Source organism: Oncorhynchus mykiss, chromosome 17, assembly GCF_057628025.1.
Source record: "Oncorhynchus mykiss isolate SJ-2025 chromosome 17, ASM5762802v1, whole genome shotgun sequence".
NCBI lineage: Eukaryota > Metazoa > Chordata > Actinopteri > Salmoniformes > Salmonidae > Oncorhynchus > Oncorhynchus mykiss.
The window spans coordinates 30,235,001-30,253,209 of NC_143038.1; the positions used below are offsets into that span (position 1 = coordinate 30,235,001).

The 18,209-nt window shown below is 44.9% G+C and overlaps 1 protein-coding gene across 4 annotated transcripts in view; it reads left to right on the top strand.

Annotated features, from left to right (window-relative positions):
• Window positions 1–18,209, top strand: part of LOC110493976 (plexin-A1) — a 275,275-nt gene that overhangs the window by 113,377 nt on the left and 143,689 nt on the right. For all 4 annotated transcript variants that reach the window (XM_090205191.1, XM_090205193.1, XM_090205192.1 and 1 more), the window contains exon 4: window positions 1,416–1,550. In XM_090205191.1, the coding sequence (XP_090061317.1) occupies window positions 1,416–1,550 (135 nt within the window). The remainder of the gene's footprint in view (window positions 1–1,415; window positions 1,551–18,209) is intronic.

An 18,209-nucleotide genomic window follows, 5' to 3' on the forward strand; every position in this document is an offset into this window, starting at 1 on the left:
CACACACCTACACACACACACCCCTATACACACACACACCTATACACACACACCTACACACACACACACACACACACACACACCTACACACACACACACACACACACCTACACACACACACACACACCTACACACACACACCTACACACACACCTACACACACACACACCTACACACACACACACACCTACACACCTACACACACACACCTACACACCTACACACACGCACCTACACACACACACCCCCACACCCACACCTACACACACACACAGACAGACGGAAACACACACACCTACACACAGACAGACGGAAACACACCACACCTGCACACGCACACCTACACACACACGCACACACACACACACACACCTACACACACACACACACACACACACACACACCTACACACACACACACCTACACGCACACACACTTACACGCACACACACCTACACACACAAACCTACACACAAACCTACACACACAAACCTACACACACACACCTACACACACGCACACACACCTACACGCACACACACCTACACGCACACACACCTACACGCGCACACACACCTACACGCACACACACCTACACGCGCACACACACCTACACGCACACACACCTACACGCACACACACACACACACACACAAACCTACACACACACACACCTACACACACACGCACACACACCTACACACACACCTACACGCACACACACACACACACCTACACGCACACACACACACACCTACACACACACACACCTACACGCACACACACACACACACCTACACACACACACACACACACACACCTACACACACACACACAGACATAAATAAACAGAAACAGACAAACAAACAGACAAACAAACAGAAACAGACATTACTGCCTAAATCCGTCACCTTCATTTTTAGTGTGTAACAGTCGGGCTGATAGAGAAGTGCCACTCTTTGTATTTCTTGCATTAAGAAGTTATTTGACAACGGTTATCTACTTTGTGAACTGTGAATAATTGCGGGACCACAAGAAAAAGCTGAAAAGCCTTCAGTAGCGTTGCAGCGTCACAATGGAGCGAGGATTTAAGAGCCATGTGATTGGTCCATGAGCAACAACAACATTGGACTGGAGCAACGGGATCGGCGTTGTGCCATTAAACCGATGAGTAGATTATTTTGTTTGGGAACGGCAAACCTCTCCACCGCCTCTTGGCTACGGAACAGTCGCGGCAAGCTTCGTCCAGCAGCGCCGTTTCCCCAAATTTGGCCGATAGTTGGAGCCACTTGTCTTTTCCCTCCGTCAGGCCTTGAGGTTTATCTGAGGTTCGTTGGCCGCTGGCGCCTTTTCACTCCTTTTGCCAGGCAACGGAATGCAGTCATCTCACCTGTTGTCTCGGTCTCTCTGTCTAGATCCTGGTGAATTCGGCGAGTCCCACGCGTCCAGCTCTGCTCTATGAGAACGTGGTGGTGAGTGACGGCCCCATCCTCCGAGACCTGCTCTTCTCCCCAGACATGCAGCACGTCTACACACTCTCCGACAAACAGGTAAGAGAGAAATACACACAGGCATGAACACGGCACACACACACACACACATGCGTGAACACATGTATGCATGCAAACACACAAATATGCCCCGCGTGCATGCGCACACATCGACACGCTCATCAACCAACATACACACACACACACACACACACACACACACGTAAGGACACATCACACACACTCCCTCAGACAGCAGGTCTGAAGAAAGGCGGCAGGTGTCAGCGGGGGGGGCCTAATGATGCCTCATTACCTTAGACACACACAACCCTCCCTTAACCTGCAATTACATCTGTCTGTCTGGTGTGGGTCCCTGCAATTCCCCTCCCCCTGTCCCCGTCCCCCCCTGCCGACCAAGGCACACACACACCAGGGGAATGGGCAAAGGTCAGGTGTAATTCCATGTGGGGACCTGTTCATTAACAACCTCACCACTGGCTCGGCCGTGTACGGCTTTGAAGCTCTGGCTGCGGGTCGCCTGTGTTGGCTTCTAATGATGCAGCTGACACCCCCTTTACCACTCATTAGTAGAGGGAGAGAGGGGGAGGTGGAGGGGGACGGAGAGGGATTGAGAAAGAGGACAGTGAAAAGGCATCTGTGTGTCCATTTTGAGAATACGGTGTGACCGTTTCTCCGTAGGCGGTGGGTGAACAACTTTGCCTTGGACAAAACATTAGGAACACCTGCTCTTTCCACGACAGACTGACCAGGTGAATCCAGGTGAAAGCTATGATCCCTTATTGATGTCACTTGTTAAATCCTCTTCAATCAGTGTAGATGAAGGGGAGGAGACGGGCTAAAGAAGGATTTTTAAGCCTTGAGACAATTGGGACATGGACTGTGTGTGTGTGCCATTCAGAGGGTGAATCGGCAATACAAAATATTTAAGTGCCTTTTGAACGGGGTATGGTAGTAGGAGCCAGGCTCCTTGGTTTGTGTCAAGAACTGCAACGCTGCTGGGCTTTTCACACGGTTCCCCGTGTGTGTCAAGAATGGTCCACCACCCGAAGGACATCCAGCCAACTTGACACAACTGTGGGGGGCATTGGCGTCAACGTGGGCCAGCATCCCTGTGGAACGCTTTTCGACACCTTGTGGAGTCCGTGCCTCAACGGACGGAGGCTGTTCTGAGGGCGAAAGGGGTGCGACTCAATATTATGAAGTTGTTCCTAATGTTTTGTCCACTCAGTGTATATGACAGACTTGGAACACACACACATACTAAAATACTCCTGCTCTCTATCTCACTTACACGCCCCCCCCACCACCAATGCCTGGCCGTGATCCCCATTAACAGAGACCAGGGTGGGGTTAAGCCGAGGGGTGCTGAAGGAGGGGCCAGGGGTACCTCTCTGTGGAGTAGACCCCATTATTAATGACTAGAAAGGTAATTCCCTTAGCCCACCATCTTACCCTTACCCTACTGCACACCCTCCCCTCGTTTTAAATCCATGTCTCGGCTGCTCCCCCCCCCCCCCTTATCCTTCTTCTTTCTCTGACACGCTCCATTCTAAGACAAAATTGAGTGCCCCCCTCTGAACCGGCTTGCATTGATCCCATTCCATATATTTTTTAAAAACCATCTCACCCTTCCTTTTTAACCCCTTTCCTCATATTTTTCTTGTTCTCGTTCTCTCTCTCTCTCTCTCTCTCTCTCTCTCGTGCTCTCTCTCTCTCTCTCTCTCGTGCTCTCTAATGCTCATACTCACTCTCGCGCTCCCTCTCTCTCTCTGACGCTCTTTCTCTCGCTCTTTCTCTCTCTCTCCTCTTACACCTCTACTGCCCTGGTATGAGATAGCTGTGGAATATTCTGGAATTGGATCTTGCATGGAAGGGAGAAGAGGGAGGGGGGGGGGGTGTGTATCAGTAAGAGATGGGGGTGAAAGCAGAGGGCTCGTTTCAGGGGTTTAGGTTGAGTCGTGGAGCACATTAATGCCACCCCACTATGAATCCTTGTTTTATATATATATATATTACCATACACAGATATTTCTACACTCCTTCCACCTTCTCTGGTTACACACGCCTTCTCTAGTACACACAGACAGCGATAAACACACGCGCCTCTCCCCCGCCGGTTAGAGGATGTAGCAAGGCAGACGGGCAGGCAGGCCCCAGCAGCCCCTGTGCTCTCAGCCCGCAGGGGTCCTCAAGACAAGCCAAGCACATTAAGGTGTCATTGGACATATCCACTAGAGCGTGGCCCATGATGGGTTTACACACACACACACACACACACACGCACACACTGAGGCACACATACAAAAGAGCACCACTCTGAGTCACGTTTAAGATGCAGAGCACAAAGGCCTGGTGTTTTATGGGTCGTTTGACTCCACCTTCTTAATCATTATTATCATTATCTGAAATTTGACAGGAGGGGTGTGTGTGTGTCGTGCGTCGATTGTGTGTCGTGCGTCGATTGTGTGTCGTGCGTCGATTGTGTGCCGTGTGTGTGTGCGTGCGTGGACCCATGCATGAACCATTCGTTGTCTACCAGCCATTGACAGACGACAAGCCCATGAAGGTATATCAACTGCTGTCCTCTTCATGTCTTCAAAATAAACTCTAGTTTAGGAAAAAGAACATATTAGGTCATTTTAGTCATTTACGACTTGAAGAAAGCAGACAATTATTATCGAAAGAACAACCGAAACACAGAAAAGCTTTCGCTTGTTCGTAAAAGAGGTGTTCTCATACGGTCTGTCAGAGCATTGTCCCTCCAAACATTGCCTCGTATTGTCTTGCGTAGCAGTGAACTCCGACGCTCTTTTTTGTCCCTTTCCACTCCTAGAAAATACTTTTGCACCAAAGTCTCTTCCATTTGTCTTATAAGCCACTTTCCGTAAACTCATTAGTCTGTAGCTACCCCTTATCTTCTTGTCATTGTTTAGCAAAGTCACTGGGCTGTACGACTGTAATTCTTGTTGCCTTGTACACTGACGAGTGTCTTTGCAGTTGCTCATGCGTATCACACACACACACACATACACTCTTCTCAGTGCTAGCTAATTGCGTGGCATAAATATTCATGGCCTCCCTCGTGAATATGGGTCCATTTTTACCCCCTCCCGGTATTGTGAAGCATCTTACTGGAAATGAATGCTAATACTAGTGTCGTTTGTGGGAGGTGAAATATCATATGTTCCCCCTCCTCCTCTTCTGTGTCTGTATATTGTGTTTGTCTGTGCGCTGGTGCATGCGTATGTACGCCTCCCCGTTTGTGTGAGTCTGTGTTCGTGTGTGTGGGCTGGCCATTGTCTGCACTCACAGTCAGCCAAATCGCACGAAAGCCCTCTCCAGGGCTCCTTAGCATCTGCCACACATTGACAGTACGCACACACACACACAGCCCCCCCCCCCCCCCCCCCCCCCCCCATATACACACACACACACACACGTTCCTAACAAAGACCCTGCTCCACAACCAAGAGCATCCCCATTATCCCAAGGTTGCGGGTTCGAATCCCCAACCCCCTCTCTCACAGCGCAGCCACTTGTTCTATCCTGTTTTGTCTCTGGTCGGATGGGTTTCAGCCAGCCTTTTCATCAACTACTTTCCTTTCTCAGGGGGGCACCACGTGTACGTCAAATGGGTTTGAACCCACAGATACTTGGCCGCCCAGCCAACCTCATTAGCATTGGAAGGCTCGACGCCAAACACCGCCTCAGTACAAACAAAGCAAATGTCTTAAGTTCCTGGAGGAAACTTTGCTTGCTTGCCGGCTGTCCTAAACCCGCCTGAATTAGAGGGTGTTTGCGTAACGTTGCCTCAGTACAAAGCCAGGAAAAGTTCCTGGACAAACTTTGTGCACTTGCTGTTGGCTGCATTAAACCTGTTTGAAGTAGAGACTATGTGGTTGAATCTCGGCTGAAATATAATAACAATGCATATTACATTGTTCTGTTAGATGGCTAGGGATGAGGTTAAAGCTGACGTACTCTGAGCCTTACAGTAAATCTAGATGCGTGTTCACAGGTGTCATGATACACAGTCACACTTGGATACGTCAGTAACACACACACACACACACACCAGAGGGGTCACTCCAGATCCACGGTGAGGTTTAAAGTTTGTGTAGGTCCGCAGGACATCGAGTGACGCCGTCAAAACCCGCCACTAGGGGCAACAACAAAAAACATTACAAAATAAACGAGTGCCCCTCTACGGCGAACTGCCCTTTGGCACCGGAGCTCGCGCCTTAAACCATTCTGCAATCCGTCCACAACTATTTAGCAAGCCGAGTTGGAATGAATGCCTAATGTTTACGACTGGTTATCAAAGGTAGTTCATCAAAGATAAACGATTTAATTTGATTGCTTTTTTGATTTTCGTGACAAGGTTACCTGCTGCTAGCAAGGCATAATGCTATGCTAGTCTATGATAAACTTACACAAATGCTTGTCTAGCTTTGGCTGTAAAGCATATTTTGAAAATCTGAGATGACAGGGTGATTAACAAAAGGCTAAACTGTGTTCCAATATATTTCACTTGTGATTTTCATGAATAGGAAGATTTTCTAGGAAGATTTATGTTTCGTTATGCTAATTAGTGTCAGGCGATGATTACGCTCCCGGACCCGGGTTTGAGAGTCACAAGAATTAACCAGTCTGAATGAATGCCTAATGTTTACGACTGGTGTAGGTTAATCATTAACCAGTCTGAATGAATGCCTAATGTTTACGACTGGTGTAGGTTAATCAGTTAACCAGTCTGAATGAATGCCTAATGTTTACGACTGGCGTGGGTTAATCCTTAACCAGTCTGAATGAATGCCTAATGTTTACGACTGGTGTGGGTTAATCCTTAACCAGTCTGAATGAATGCCTAATGTTTACGACTGGTGTAGGTTAATCCTTAACCAGTCTGAATGAATGCCTAATGTTTACGACTGGTTAAGGATTAACCTACACCAGTCTGAATGAATGCCTAATGTTTACGACTGGTTCAGGATTAACCTACACCAGTCTGAATTAATGCCTAATATTTACAACTGGTGTGGGTTAATCCTTAACCGGTCTAAATGAATGCCTAATGTTTACGACTGGCGTAGGTTAATCCTTAACCAGTCTGAATGAATGCCTAATGTTTACGACTGGTGTGGGTTAATCCTTAACCGGCCTGAATGAATGACTAATGTTTACGACTGGCGTGGGTTAATCCTTGACCAGTCTGAATGAATGCCTAATGTTTACGATTGGTGTGGGTTAATCCTTAACCAGTCTGAATGAATGCCTAATGTTTACGACTGGTGTGGGTTAATCCTTGACCAGTCTGAATGAATGCCTAATGTTTACGACTGGTGTGGGTTAATACTTAACCAGTCTGAATGAATGCCTAATGTTTACGACTGGTTAAAGATTAACCTACACCAGTTTGAATGAATGCCTAATGTTTACGACTGGTGTGGGTTAATCCTTAACCAGTCTGAATTAATGCCTAATGTTTACGACTGGTGTGGGTTAATCCTTAACCAGTCTGAATGAATGCCTAATGTTTACGACTGGTGTGGGTTAATCCTTAACCAGTCTGAATGAATGCCTAATGTTTACGACTGGTGTGGGTTAATCCTTGACCAGTCTGAATGAATGCCTAATGTTTACGACTGGTGTGGGTTAATCCTTAACCAGTCTGAATGAATGCCTAATGTTTACGACTGGTTAAGGATTAACCTATACCAGTCTGAATTATTGCCTAATATTTACAACTGGTGTGGGTTAATCCTTAACCGGTCTGAATGAATGCCTAATATTTACGACTGGTGTGGGTTAATTCTTGACCAGTCTGAATGAATGCCTAATGTTTACGACTGGTGTGGGTTAATCCTTAACCAGTCTGAATGAATGCCTAATGTTTACGACTGGTGTGGGTTAATCCTTGACCAGTCTGAATGAATGCCTAATGTTTACGACTGGTGTGTGTTAATCCTTAACCAGTCTGAATGAATGCCTAATGTTTACGACTGGTGTGGGTTAATCCTTAACCAGTCTGAATGAATGCCTAATGTTTACGACTGGTGTAGGTTAATCCTTAACCAGTCTGAATGAATGCCTAATGTTTACGACTGGTTAAGGATTAACCTACACCAGTCTGAATGAATGCCTAATGTTTACGACTGGTTCAGGATTAACCTACACCAGTCTGAATTAATGCCTAATATTTACAACTGGTGTGGGTTAATCCTTAACCGGTCTAAATGAATGCCTAATGTTTACGACTGGCGTAGGTTAATCCTTAACCAGTCTGAATGAATGCCTAATGTTTACGACTGGTGTGGGTTAATCCTTAACCGGCCTGAATGAATGCCTAATGTTTACGACTGGCGTAGGTTAATCCTTAACCAGTCTGTATGAATGCCTAATGTTTACGACTGGTGTGGGTTAATCCTTAACCAGTCTGAATGAATGCCTAATGTTTACGACTGGTGTGGGTTAATCCTTGACCAGTCTGAATGAATGCCTAATGTTTACGACTGGTGTGGGTTAATCCTTAACCAGTCTGAATGAATGCCTAATGTTTACGACTGGTTAAGGATTAACCTACACCAGTTTGAATGAATGCCTAATGTTTACGACTGGTGTGGGTTAATCCTTAACCAGTCTGAATTAATGCCTAATGTTTACGACTGGTTAAGGATTAACCTACACCAGTCTGAATGAATGCCTAATGTTTACGACTGGTTAAGGATTAACCTACACCAGTCTGAATTAATGCCTAATATTTACAACTGGTGTGGGTTAATCCTTAACCGGTCTGAATGAATGCCTAATGTTTACGACTGGTGTGGGTTAATCCTTAACCGGCCTGAATGAATGCCTAATGTTTATGACTGGCGTAGGTTAATCCTTAACCAGTCTGAATGAATGCCTAATGTTTACGACTGGTGTGGGTTAATCCTTAACCAGTCTGAATGAATGCCTAATGTTTACGACTGGTGTGGGTTAATCCTTGACCAGTCTGAATGAATGCCTAATGTTTACGACTGGTGTGGGTTAATCCTTAACCAGTCTGAATGAATGCCTAATGTTTACGACTGGTTAAGGATTAACCTACACCAGTCTGAATGAATGCCTAATGTTTACGACTGGTTTGGGTTAATCCTTAACCAGTCTGAATGAATGCCTAATGTTTACGACTGGTGTGAGGAGAGTGAGGTAGAGACGGCAGATGAGCGGGGGAGGGGTGTACGGCTCAAATACCAGAGGTCGTCTAGCTAGCGCCTTCCTCCTAAACACACACACACTCTGACGTGTGTCTGTGCCAGCCATGGTAACTGTGTGAATGTTGTTATTGAAACCCCCCCCCCCCCCCACACACACACACCTAGGCCTCAACGAACTTACTGTCTCACCTTGCCTCCAAGACGATTAGCTAGGTCTCTGACCCTCTCAATTATCTTGTCATTTCTCTCTCTCTCTCACAATTCAATTCAAGGGGCTTTATTGGCATGGGAAACATGTGTTAACATTGCCAAAGCAAGTGAGGTAGATAATATACAAAAGTGAAATAAACAATAGAAATGAACAGTAAACATTACACATACAGAAGTTTCAAAAGAATAAAGACATTACAAATGTCATATATGTATATGTACAGTGTTGTATCAATGTACAAATGGTTAAAGTACACAAAGGAAAATGAATAAGCATAAATATGGGTTGTATTTACAATGGTGTTTGTTCTTCACTGGTTGCCCTTTTCTTGTGGCAACAGGTCACAAATCTTGCTGCTGTGACGGCACACTGTGGAATTTCACCCAGTAGATATGGGAGTTTATCCAAATTGGGTTTGTTTTCGAAATCTTTGTGTAATCTGAGGGAAATATGTGTCTCTAATATGTTCATACATTGGGCAGGAGGTTAGGAAGTGCAGCTCAGTTTCCACCTCATTTTGTGGGCAGTGTGCACATAGCCTGTCTTCTCTTGAGAGCCATGTCTACCTACGGCGGCCTTTCTCAATAGCAAGGCTATGCTCACTAAGTCTGTACATAGTCAAAGCTTTCCTTAATTTTGGGTCAGTCACAGTGGTCAGGTATTCTGCCACTGTGTACTCTTTGTTTCGGGCCAAATAGCATTCTAGTTTACTGTTTTTTTTGTTCTTTCCAATGTGTCAAGTAATTATCTTTTTGTTTTCTCATGATTTGATTGGGTCTAATTGTGCTGCTATCCTGGGGCTCTGTGGGGTCTGTGTTTGTGAACAGAGCCCCGGGACCAGCATGCTTAGGGGACTCTTCTCAAGGTTCATCTCTCTGTAGGTGATGGCTTTGTTATCTTGTTATGGCTACAATCCCAATACCGGGATCGATATGACAACTATCAGTGAAAATAGAGGGCGCCAAATTCAAACCACAGAAATCTCATAATTACAATTCCTAAAACATACATGTGTTTTATATCATTTTAAATGTAATCTCGTTGTTAATCCCACCAAAGTGTCCGATTTCAAATAGGCTTTTCAGCTAAAGCACTACAAACGATTATGTTAGGTCTCCACCAAACCACAATAAGCACAGCCATTTTCCAGCAAAATATAGCATTCAAAAAACCCAGAAATAAAGATACAATTAATCACTAACCTTGAATTATCTACATCAGATGACACTCATAGAACTTCATGTTACACAATACATGCATGTTTTGTTTGATAAAGTTCATATTTATATAAAAAAATATGAGTTTACATTGGTTTATTAGATTCACTTGTTCCAAAAACATCAAGTCATTTTGCATAGCCACATCGTTTCAACTGAAATACTCATCATAAATGTAGATGATAATACAAGTTATATACATGGAAGTAAAGATATACCTCTCCTTAATGCAACCGCTGTGTCAGATTTCAAAAAAGGTTTACGGAAAAAACAACACATGCAATAATCTGAGACGGCGCTCAGAACAGAAGCCAAATTAGCGGCCATGTTGGAGTCAACAGAAACCAGAAAATACATGATAAATGTTTCCTTACCTTTGATGAACTTCATCAGAATGCAGTCCTAGGAATCCCAGGTCCACAATAAATGCTTGATTTGTTCGAAAATGTCCGTTATTTATGTCCAATTAGCTACTTTGGTTAGCGCGTTTGGTAAACAATTCCAAAGTCACAAAGCGCGTCCACTATAACGTGACAAAATGTCAAAGTTCTGTAACAGTCAGTAGAAACATGTCAAACGATGTACTGAATCAAACATTAGAATGTTGTTTACATACATCTTGAATAACGTTCCAACCGGAGAATTAGAATGACTTCAGATGACCGGTGGAACGCAGGTCCTTCCCCTGTGAACGCGCATGGTGAAAGCATGGTCAACTCGTGGCAGTGGTGACTATTTCCTGTCTCATTCGACCCTCCACATTAGAGTCATCAGACAAAGTTCTATTGACTGTTGACATCTAGTGGAAGGCATAGGAAGTGAAAACTCATCCATATCTCGCTGTAATTTCAATGAGAGTTTTGTTGAAATTCTGACACCCCCAGAAAAAAAAACAGGAAGTGGAATTTTTGAGTTGTGTTATACTCACAGACATAATTCAAACAGTTTTAGAAACTTCAGAGTGTTTTCTATCCAATACTAATAATAATATGCATATATTAGCAACTGAGACTGAGGAGCTGGCTGTTTACAATGGGCACATTTTCATCCAAGCTACTCAATACTGCCCCTGCAGCCATAAAAGGTTCTGGGAGGTTTGGGAATCGCTTCCTTTTAGGTGGTTGAAGAATTTAACGGGTCTTTTCTGGATTTTGATCATTAGCGGGTATCGGCCTAATTCTGCTCTTCATGCATTATTTGGTGTTCGAAAGTTGTACATGGAGAATATTTTTGCAGAATTCTGCATGCAGAGTGTCAATTTGGTGTTTGTCCCATCTCTCTCGTTCTCTCGCTCTCTCGCTCTCTCAATTTAAGGGCTTTATTGGCATGGGAAACATATGTTAACATTGCCAAAGCTCGGTCTTCTCTTTCTTTCTTACGCTCCCCTCTCTCTGTCATGCTCACGATTGCTTGCTTCCTCTCTCTCTCTCTCTCTCTCTCTCTCTCTCTCTCTCTCTCTCTCTCTCTCTCTCTCTCTCTCTCTCTCTCTCTCTCTCTCTCTCTCTCTCTCTCTCTCTCTCTCTCTCTCTCTCTCTCTCTCTCTCTCTCTCTCTCTCTCTCTCTCTCTCTCTCTCTCTCTCTCTCTCTCTCTCTCTCTCTCTCTCTCTCTCTCTCTCTCTCTCTCTCTCTCTCTCTCTCTCTCCCCAAATTTCTCATTCTCTCACTTCTCTTTGTATTTGCTCTCTCAATTCAGTTCACTTTATTGACACGGGAAACAAGTGTTTACGTTACCAAAATAAACAAACAAAATTGAGAAGACACAAAAACGGCATCAGCAAAAAAAAAACGATTAGGAATGAACACTAAACGTCACACACTCACGTTTCAAAATGATAGTCGTTTCACGTGTGATATCATCAGCGATGTCCAGCGTTTTGCCCCCCCCCCCCCCCCCCCCTCTCTCCCCTCCCTCTCTCCAAGTCTCTGCTGAGTTTTGGGCAAACATTGGTCTCCATGGCACTGCCCCCAGCAGTTATCATACTGTACCTGACCCCTGAGCATAATCAAACCACAGTCAACTGTGTGTGTGTGAGTGAGAGTGTGTGAGAGTGTGTGTGTGAGAGACATTACCCCAAACCACTGGTCTCACCCCAATCCTAACCTTCACTATTAGGCAACCACACTCCAAACTGGCCTCAGATCAGCGTACAGCGGCATTGGGCCACTTACATTCCACACCCTTGTCTGAGATGTAACAAGCTGCTGATTCCTAGTCATTTAGGCGGAGGGGTAGAGAGAGGCCTTTTATCACCACACTCCAAATTGACCTTAGATCAGTACTTGGCGTCTCTGAGATGAATTTGCGAACTTCATTCGTGTTTACAGATGGCCTAAAAGTTTGTTATTAAGGCACATGAAAGTTCACATGTCAGAGAATTTTGTACGTTCAAGCCGCTCCCCTGTGAAGTCGCGACTGGCGACCGTACGGATAGTGACCCGAATCGGGTCGCATTTTACATGTGGAATCGCATGAGAAAAGGTCGGCAGTCAGACTTCTACAGTGGGTGGTCTCTAAAACTGATCCGCATTTGGTGCGACGTGTGTGAGACTTTTAGCAGTGGCAAAGAGAGTGTCTCTCTGACGGACAGCAGCTGGATCTCAACCTGCTGCAGATGGTGTGGGTGTGTGATTTGAGTTTGCATTTCTGAAAAAGAGGAATAAAGGAACGGAACAAATCCTTCCACCATCAACTCCTACTCCTTCCTCTCTTTCCCCCTAGCTCTCTCAAGCTCTCTTCATCTCTCTTCATCTCTCTTCCTCTCTTCTCTTCCTCTCTTTCCCTCTCTCTTTCCCTCTCTTTCTCTTTCCCTCTCTTTCTCTTTCTCTCTCTCTTTCTCTTTCTCAAATTCAAATTCAAATTCAAGCTGCTTTATTGGCATGAAAAACATTGTGTCAATATTGCCAAAGCAACAATGTATACAATATACATTGTAACAAAATTATAAATGATAGCAAATAATAATATAAAATGGTAGTAAATAATAATACAAAATTAAATACAAAAATAATAACAATAAAATGGTAACAGTCTACAGTAAACATTAATAATTATAGTAATAACAATAATAGTAATAATAAGTAAGTTACTGTTTACTATGCAGATGTTATTATTCAGTGTCCCTCAGGCTATGGCAGGAAAATACATATTTGGCTGCAAGAGGAGCCATTGCTCCTTCGCCCATGAGTATTCTTAGTTTTTCCTCTGGGTTCAATTTGTAAAAATGTGGAATATATGTAGTCATTTCTGTGAATAATGAATCTCTTTGTGAGGAATATTTATCACAGTAAAGGAGAAAGTGCATCTCTGTCTCTACCTCCCCTGTCATGCAGTGACCACATACACGCTCCTCTTTGGGTAGCCATGTCTTTTTATGTCTGCCGGTTTCTATTGCCAATCGGTGGTCACTCAGCCTGTACTTGGTAAGGATCTGTCTCTGCTTCGTATCTCTGACAGAGTAGAGATAATCAGCCAATTCATATTCTCTGTTTAGGGTCAGATAGCAATTTAGTCGGCTTTGGGATTTTGTTTCGTTTTTCCAGTATTGTAAGTATGATTCCTTTGATTGGTTCATGATTTTGCTTATTGGAATTCTTTCTTTTGAAGCAGTGCTGGTGTCAGCTTGATTGGTGAGGTCCAACACCAGCTGACTGAGAGGGCTCGTTTCTGGGCTCAGCTCTTGGGCTTGAAGTGCTTTAGATTGCAGACTCGAATTTGGACTTGAATTTAGATGTAGCCAAAATTTTAATGATCTTTTCTGTATTTTCATTATTACTGGAAAACGGCCCAATTCTGCCCTACATGCATTAGTTGGTGTATTTCTCTGGACTTGTAGAATTTTCCGACAGAATTCTGCATGTAGGGTTTCAATTGGATGTTTGTCCCACATTTTGAAATCCAGTTTATTGAGTGGCCCCCAAACCTCACTTCCATAAAGTGCTATTGGTAGGATTACACTGTCAAATATTTTAGTCCAAATTCTAATTGGGATGTTGATTTTGAATAATTTCATTTTTATTGCATACATTGCTCTGCGGGCTTTTTCTTTGAGTGCCTTCACTGCCATATTAAAGTTTCCCGATGCAGATATGGTCAGACCAAGGTAGGTGTAATTTTTTGTGTGTTCAATTAAGGTGTTGTTCAGGGTGAATTTACATTTTTGTTTCTGACATCTGGGTTTTTTTTGGAAAATCATGATTTTAGTTTTTTGGAAATTTACTGCCAGGGCCCAATTATGGCAATATTGCTCCAGAATATTCATGTTTTGTTGAAGACCTTCTTTGGTTGGTGATAGAAGTACCAAGTCATCAGCATATAGCAGGTATTTCACCTCTGTGTCAAATAGTGTGAGTCCTGGGGCTGGAGATTGGTCCAACATGTCTGCTAATTCATTGATATAAATGTTGAAAAGATTTGGACTCAAATTGCAGCCTTGTCTCACACCTCGACATTGTGAAAAAAATTCTGTTCTTTGGTTTTTGATTTTTATTGCACACTTATTTTCTGTGTACATACATTTTATTAAGTCATACACCTTACCACCAAGCCCACTTTGTAGAATTTTGTAGAATAGCCCTTCGTGCCAAATCGAATCAAATGCTTTTTTAAAGTCAATAAAGCAAGCAAAGATTTTGCCCTCTTTTTTTTGGTGGACGTGTTTATTAATTAGTGTGTGTAAGGTGTATATATGGTCAGTAGTGCGATGGTTAGGGAGAAAGCCAATTTGACATTTACTTATTACATTTTTTTCTTGAAGAAAGGTTTGAATTCTTGAATTCAAAATGCTACAGAAAATCTTTCCCAAGTTACTGTTGACGCAAATTCCCCTGTAATTATTGGGGTCTGATTTGTCTCCACTTTTGTGGATAGGGGAGATGAGCCCCTGGTTCCAGACATCAGGGAAGCAGCCAGAAGTTAAAACCATGTTGAACAATTTAAGCACTGCATTTTGCAACTCAGGTGTGCTGTTTTTCAGCATTTCATTTCTGATGTTGTCTACACCACAAGCCTTTTTTGATTCTCTCTCTCTTTCTCTTTCTCTCTCTTTCTCTCTCTTTCTCTCTCTCTCTCTCTCTCTTTCTCTCTCTTTCTCTCTCTTTCTCTCTCTTTCTCTCTCTTTCTCTCTCTTTCTCTCTCTCTCTTTCTCTCTCTCTCTCGCTCTCTTCTTTCTCTCTCTCGCTCTCTCTCTCTCTCTCTCTCTCTCTCTCTCTCTCTCTCTCTCTCTCTTAGCTCTCCTAGCTCTTTCTCTCTCGCCTAGCTCTTTCTCTCTCTCCTAGCTCTTTCTCTCTCCCTCTCTCTCTCTCCCCTAGCTCTCTCTTCCTCTGTCCCCTAGCTCTCTTTCTCTCTTTCGCTCTCTTCCCCTCTCCCCTAGCTCTCATACTCTCTTTCGCTCTCTTCCTCTCTACCCTAGCTCTTTCTCTCTCTCTCTCTCTCTCTCTCTCTCTCTCTCTCTCCTAGCTCTTTCTCTCTCTCCCTCTCTCTCTCCTAGCTCTCTCTTCCTCTCTCCCCTAGCTCTCTTTCTCTCTCCCCTAGCTCTCATACTCTCTTTCGCTCTCTTCCTCTCTACCCTAGCTCTTTCTCTCTCTCCTCTTTCTCCTAGCTCTTTCTCTCTCTCCTCTCTCTCCTAGCTCTTTCTCTCTCTCCCTCTCTCTCTATCCCTAGCTCTCTCTTCTTCTTTCCCCTATCTCTCTTTCGCTCTCTTCCCCTCTCCCCTAGCTCTCATACTCTCTTTCTCTCTCTCTCTCTCTCTCTCTCTCTCTCTCTCTCTCTCTCCTAGCTCTTTCTCTCTCTCCCTCTCTCTCTCCTAGCTCTCTCTTCCTCTTTCCCCTAGCTCTCTTTCTCTCTCCCCTGGCTCTCTTTCTCTCTCCCCTAGCTCTCATACTCTCTCTCGCTCTCTCTCTCCCATTATCTCTCTCTCTCTCTCTCTCCCATTATCTCTCTCTCTCTCTCCCTCTCTCCCCATGATCTCTTTCTCTCTTCCGCTCTCCCCCATGCTTTCTCTTTCTCTCTCTTCCTCTCTCCCCCATGCGCTCTCTTTCTCTCATACTCTCTTTCTCTCTCTCCTCTTTCTCTCTCTCTCTCTCTCTCTCTCTCTCTCTCTCTCTCTCCTAGCTCTTTCTCTCTCTCCTAGCTCTTTCTCTCTCCCTCTCTCTCTCCCCTAGCTCTCTCTTCCTCTTTCCCCTAGCTCTCTTTCTCTCTTTCGCTCTCTTCCCCTCTACCCTAGCTCTTTCTCTCTCTCCTCTCTCTCTCCCAGCTCTTTCTCTCTCTCCCTCTCTCTATCCCGTAGCTCTCTCTTCCTCTTTCCCCTAGCTCTCTTTCTCTCTTTCGCTCTCTTCCCCTCTCCCCTAGCTCTCATACTCTCTTTCTCTCTTCTCTCTCTCTCTCTCTCTCTCTCTCTCTCTCTCTCTCTCTCTCTCTCTCTCTCTCTCTCTCTCCTAGCTCTTTCTCTCTCTCCTTCTCTCTCTTCTAGCTCTCTCTTCCTCTTTCCCCTAGCTCTCTTTCTCTCTCCCCTAGCTCTCATACTCTCTTTCGCTCTCTTCCTCTCTACCCTAGCTCTCTTTCTCTCTCGCTCTCTCTCTCCCATTATCTCTCTCTCTCTCCCTCTCTCCCCATGATCTCTTTCTCTCTTCCTCTCTCCCCCATGCTTTCTCTTTCTCTCTCTTCCTCTCTCCCCCATGCTCTCTCTTTCTCTCATACTCTCTTTCTCTCTCTCCTCTTTCTCTCTCTCTCTCCTAGCTCTTTCTCTCTCTCTCCTAGCTCTTTCTCTCCCTCTCTCTCTCTCCCTTAGCTCTCTTCCTCTTTCCCCTAGCTCTCTTCCTCTCTACCCTAGCTCTCTTTCTCTCTCTCTCTCTCTCTCTCTCTCTCTCTCTCTCTCTCTCTCTCCCATGATCTCTTTCTCTCTCTTCCTCTCTCCCCCATGCTCTCTCTTTCTCTCTTTCTCTCTCTCTCTCTTCCTCTCTCGTCTTAGCTCTTTCTCTCTCTCCCCTAGCTCTCTCCTCTTCTCTTCCTATCTCCTCCTCTCTTCCTCTCTCCTCCTCTCTTCCTCTCTCCCCTAGCTCTCTCCTCCTCTCCCCGCCTAGCTCTCTCCTTCTTTCTTCCTCTCTCCCCCTAGCTCTCTCTTCCTCTCTTTCTCTCTCTCTTTCTCCCCTAGCTCTCTTTCTCTCCCCCTAGCTCTCTTTCTCTTTTCCTCTCTCCTCCCAGCACTCTTTCTCTCTTCCTCTCTCCCCTTAGATCTTTTTCTCTCTTCCTCTCTCCCCCTAGCTCATTCTCTCTTCCTCTCTCCCCCTAGCTCTCTTTCTCTCTCTTCCTCTCTCCCCTAGCTCTTTCTCTCTTCCTCTCTCCACCAGCTCTCTTACCTTCTCTTTCTTTCTCTTTCTTTTTCTCTCTCACCCTAGCTCTCTTTCTCTCCCCCTAGCTCTCTTTCTATTTTCCTCTCTCCCCCAAGCTCTTTCCCTCTCTTCCCCTCTCCCCCTAGCTCTCATACTCTTTCTCTCTCTTTTTCTCTCCCCTAGCTCTTTCTCTCTTTCTCTCTCCCCCTAGCTCTTTCTCTCTCTTCCTCTCTCCCCCTAGCTCTTTCTCTCTCTTCCTCTCTCCCTAGCTCTATTTTTCTTTCGCTCTCTTTCTCTCTCCCCCTAGCTCTATTTTTCTTTCGCTCTCTTCCTCTCTCCCCTAGCTCTCTTTCTCTCTCTCGCTCTTTCTCTCTCTTCCTCTCTCCCCTAGTTCTCTTTCTCTCTCGCTCTTTCTCTCTCTTTCCCTCTCCCCTAGCTCTTTCTCTCTCTTCCTCTCTCCCCTAGCTCTCTTTCTCTCTCTCGCTCTTTCTCTCTCTCGCTCTTTCTCTCTCTTCCTCTCTCCCCTAGTTCTCTTTCTCTCTCGCTCTTCCTCTCTCTTCCCCTCTCCCCCAGCTCTCTCACTCTCTTCCTCTCTCCCCCTTGCTCTCTTTCTCTCTTTCTCTTTCTTCCTCTCTCTTTCTCTCTCCCCTAGCTCTCTTCCCCTCTCCCCCTAGCTCTCATACTCTCATTCTCTCTCTCTCCCCCTAGCTCTCATACTCTATTTCTCTCTCTTTTTCTCTCC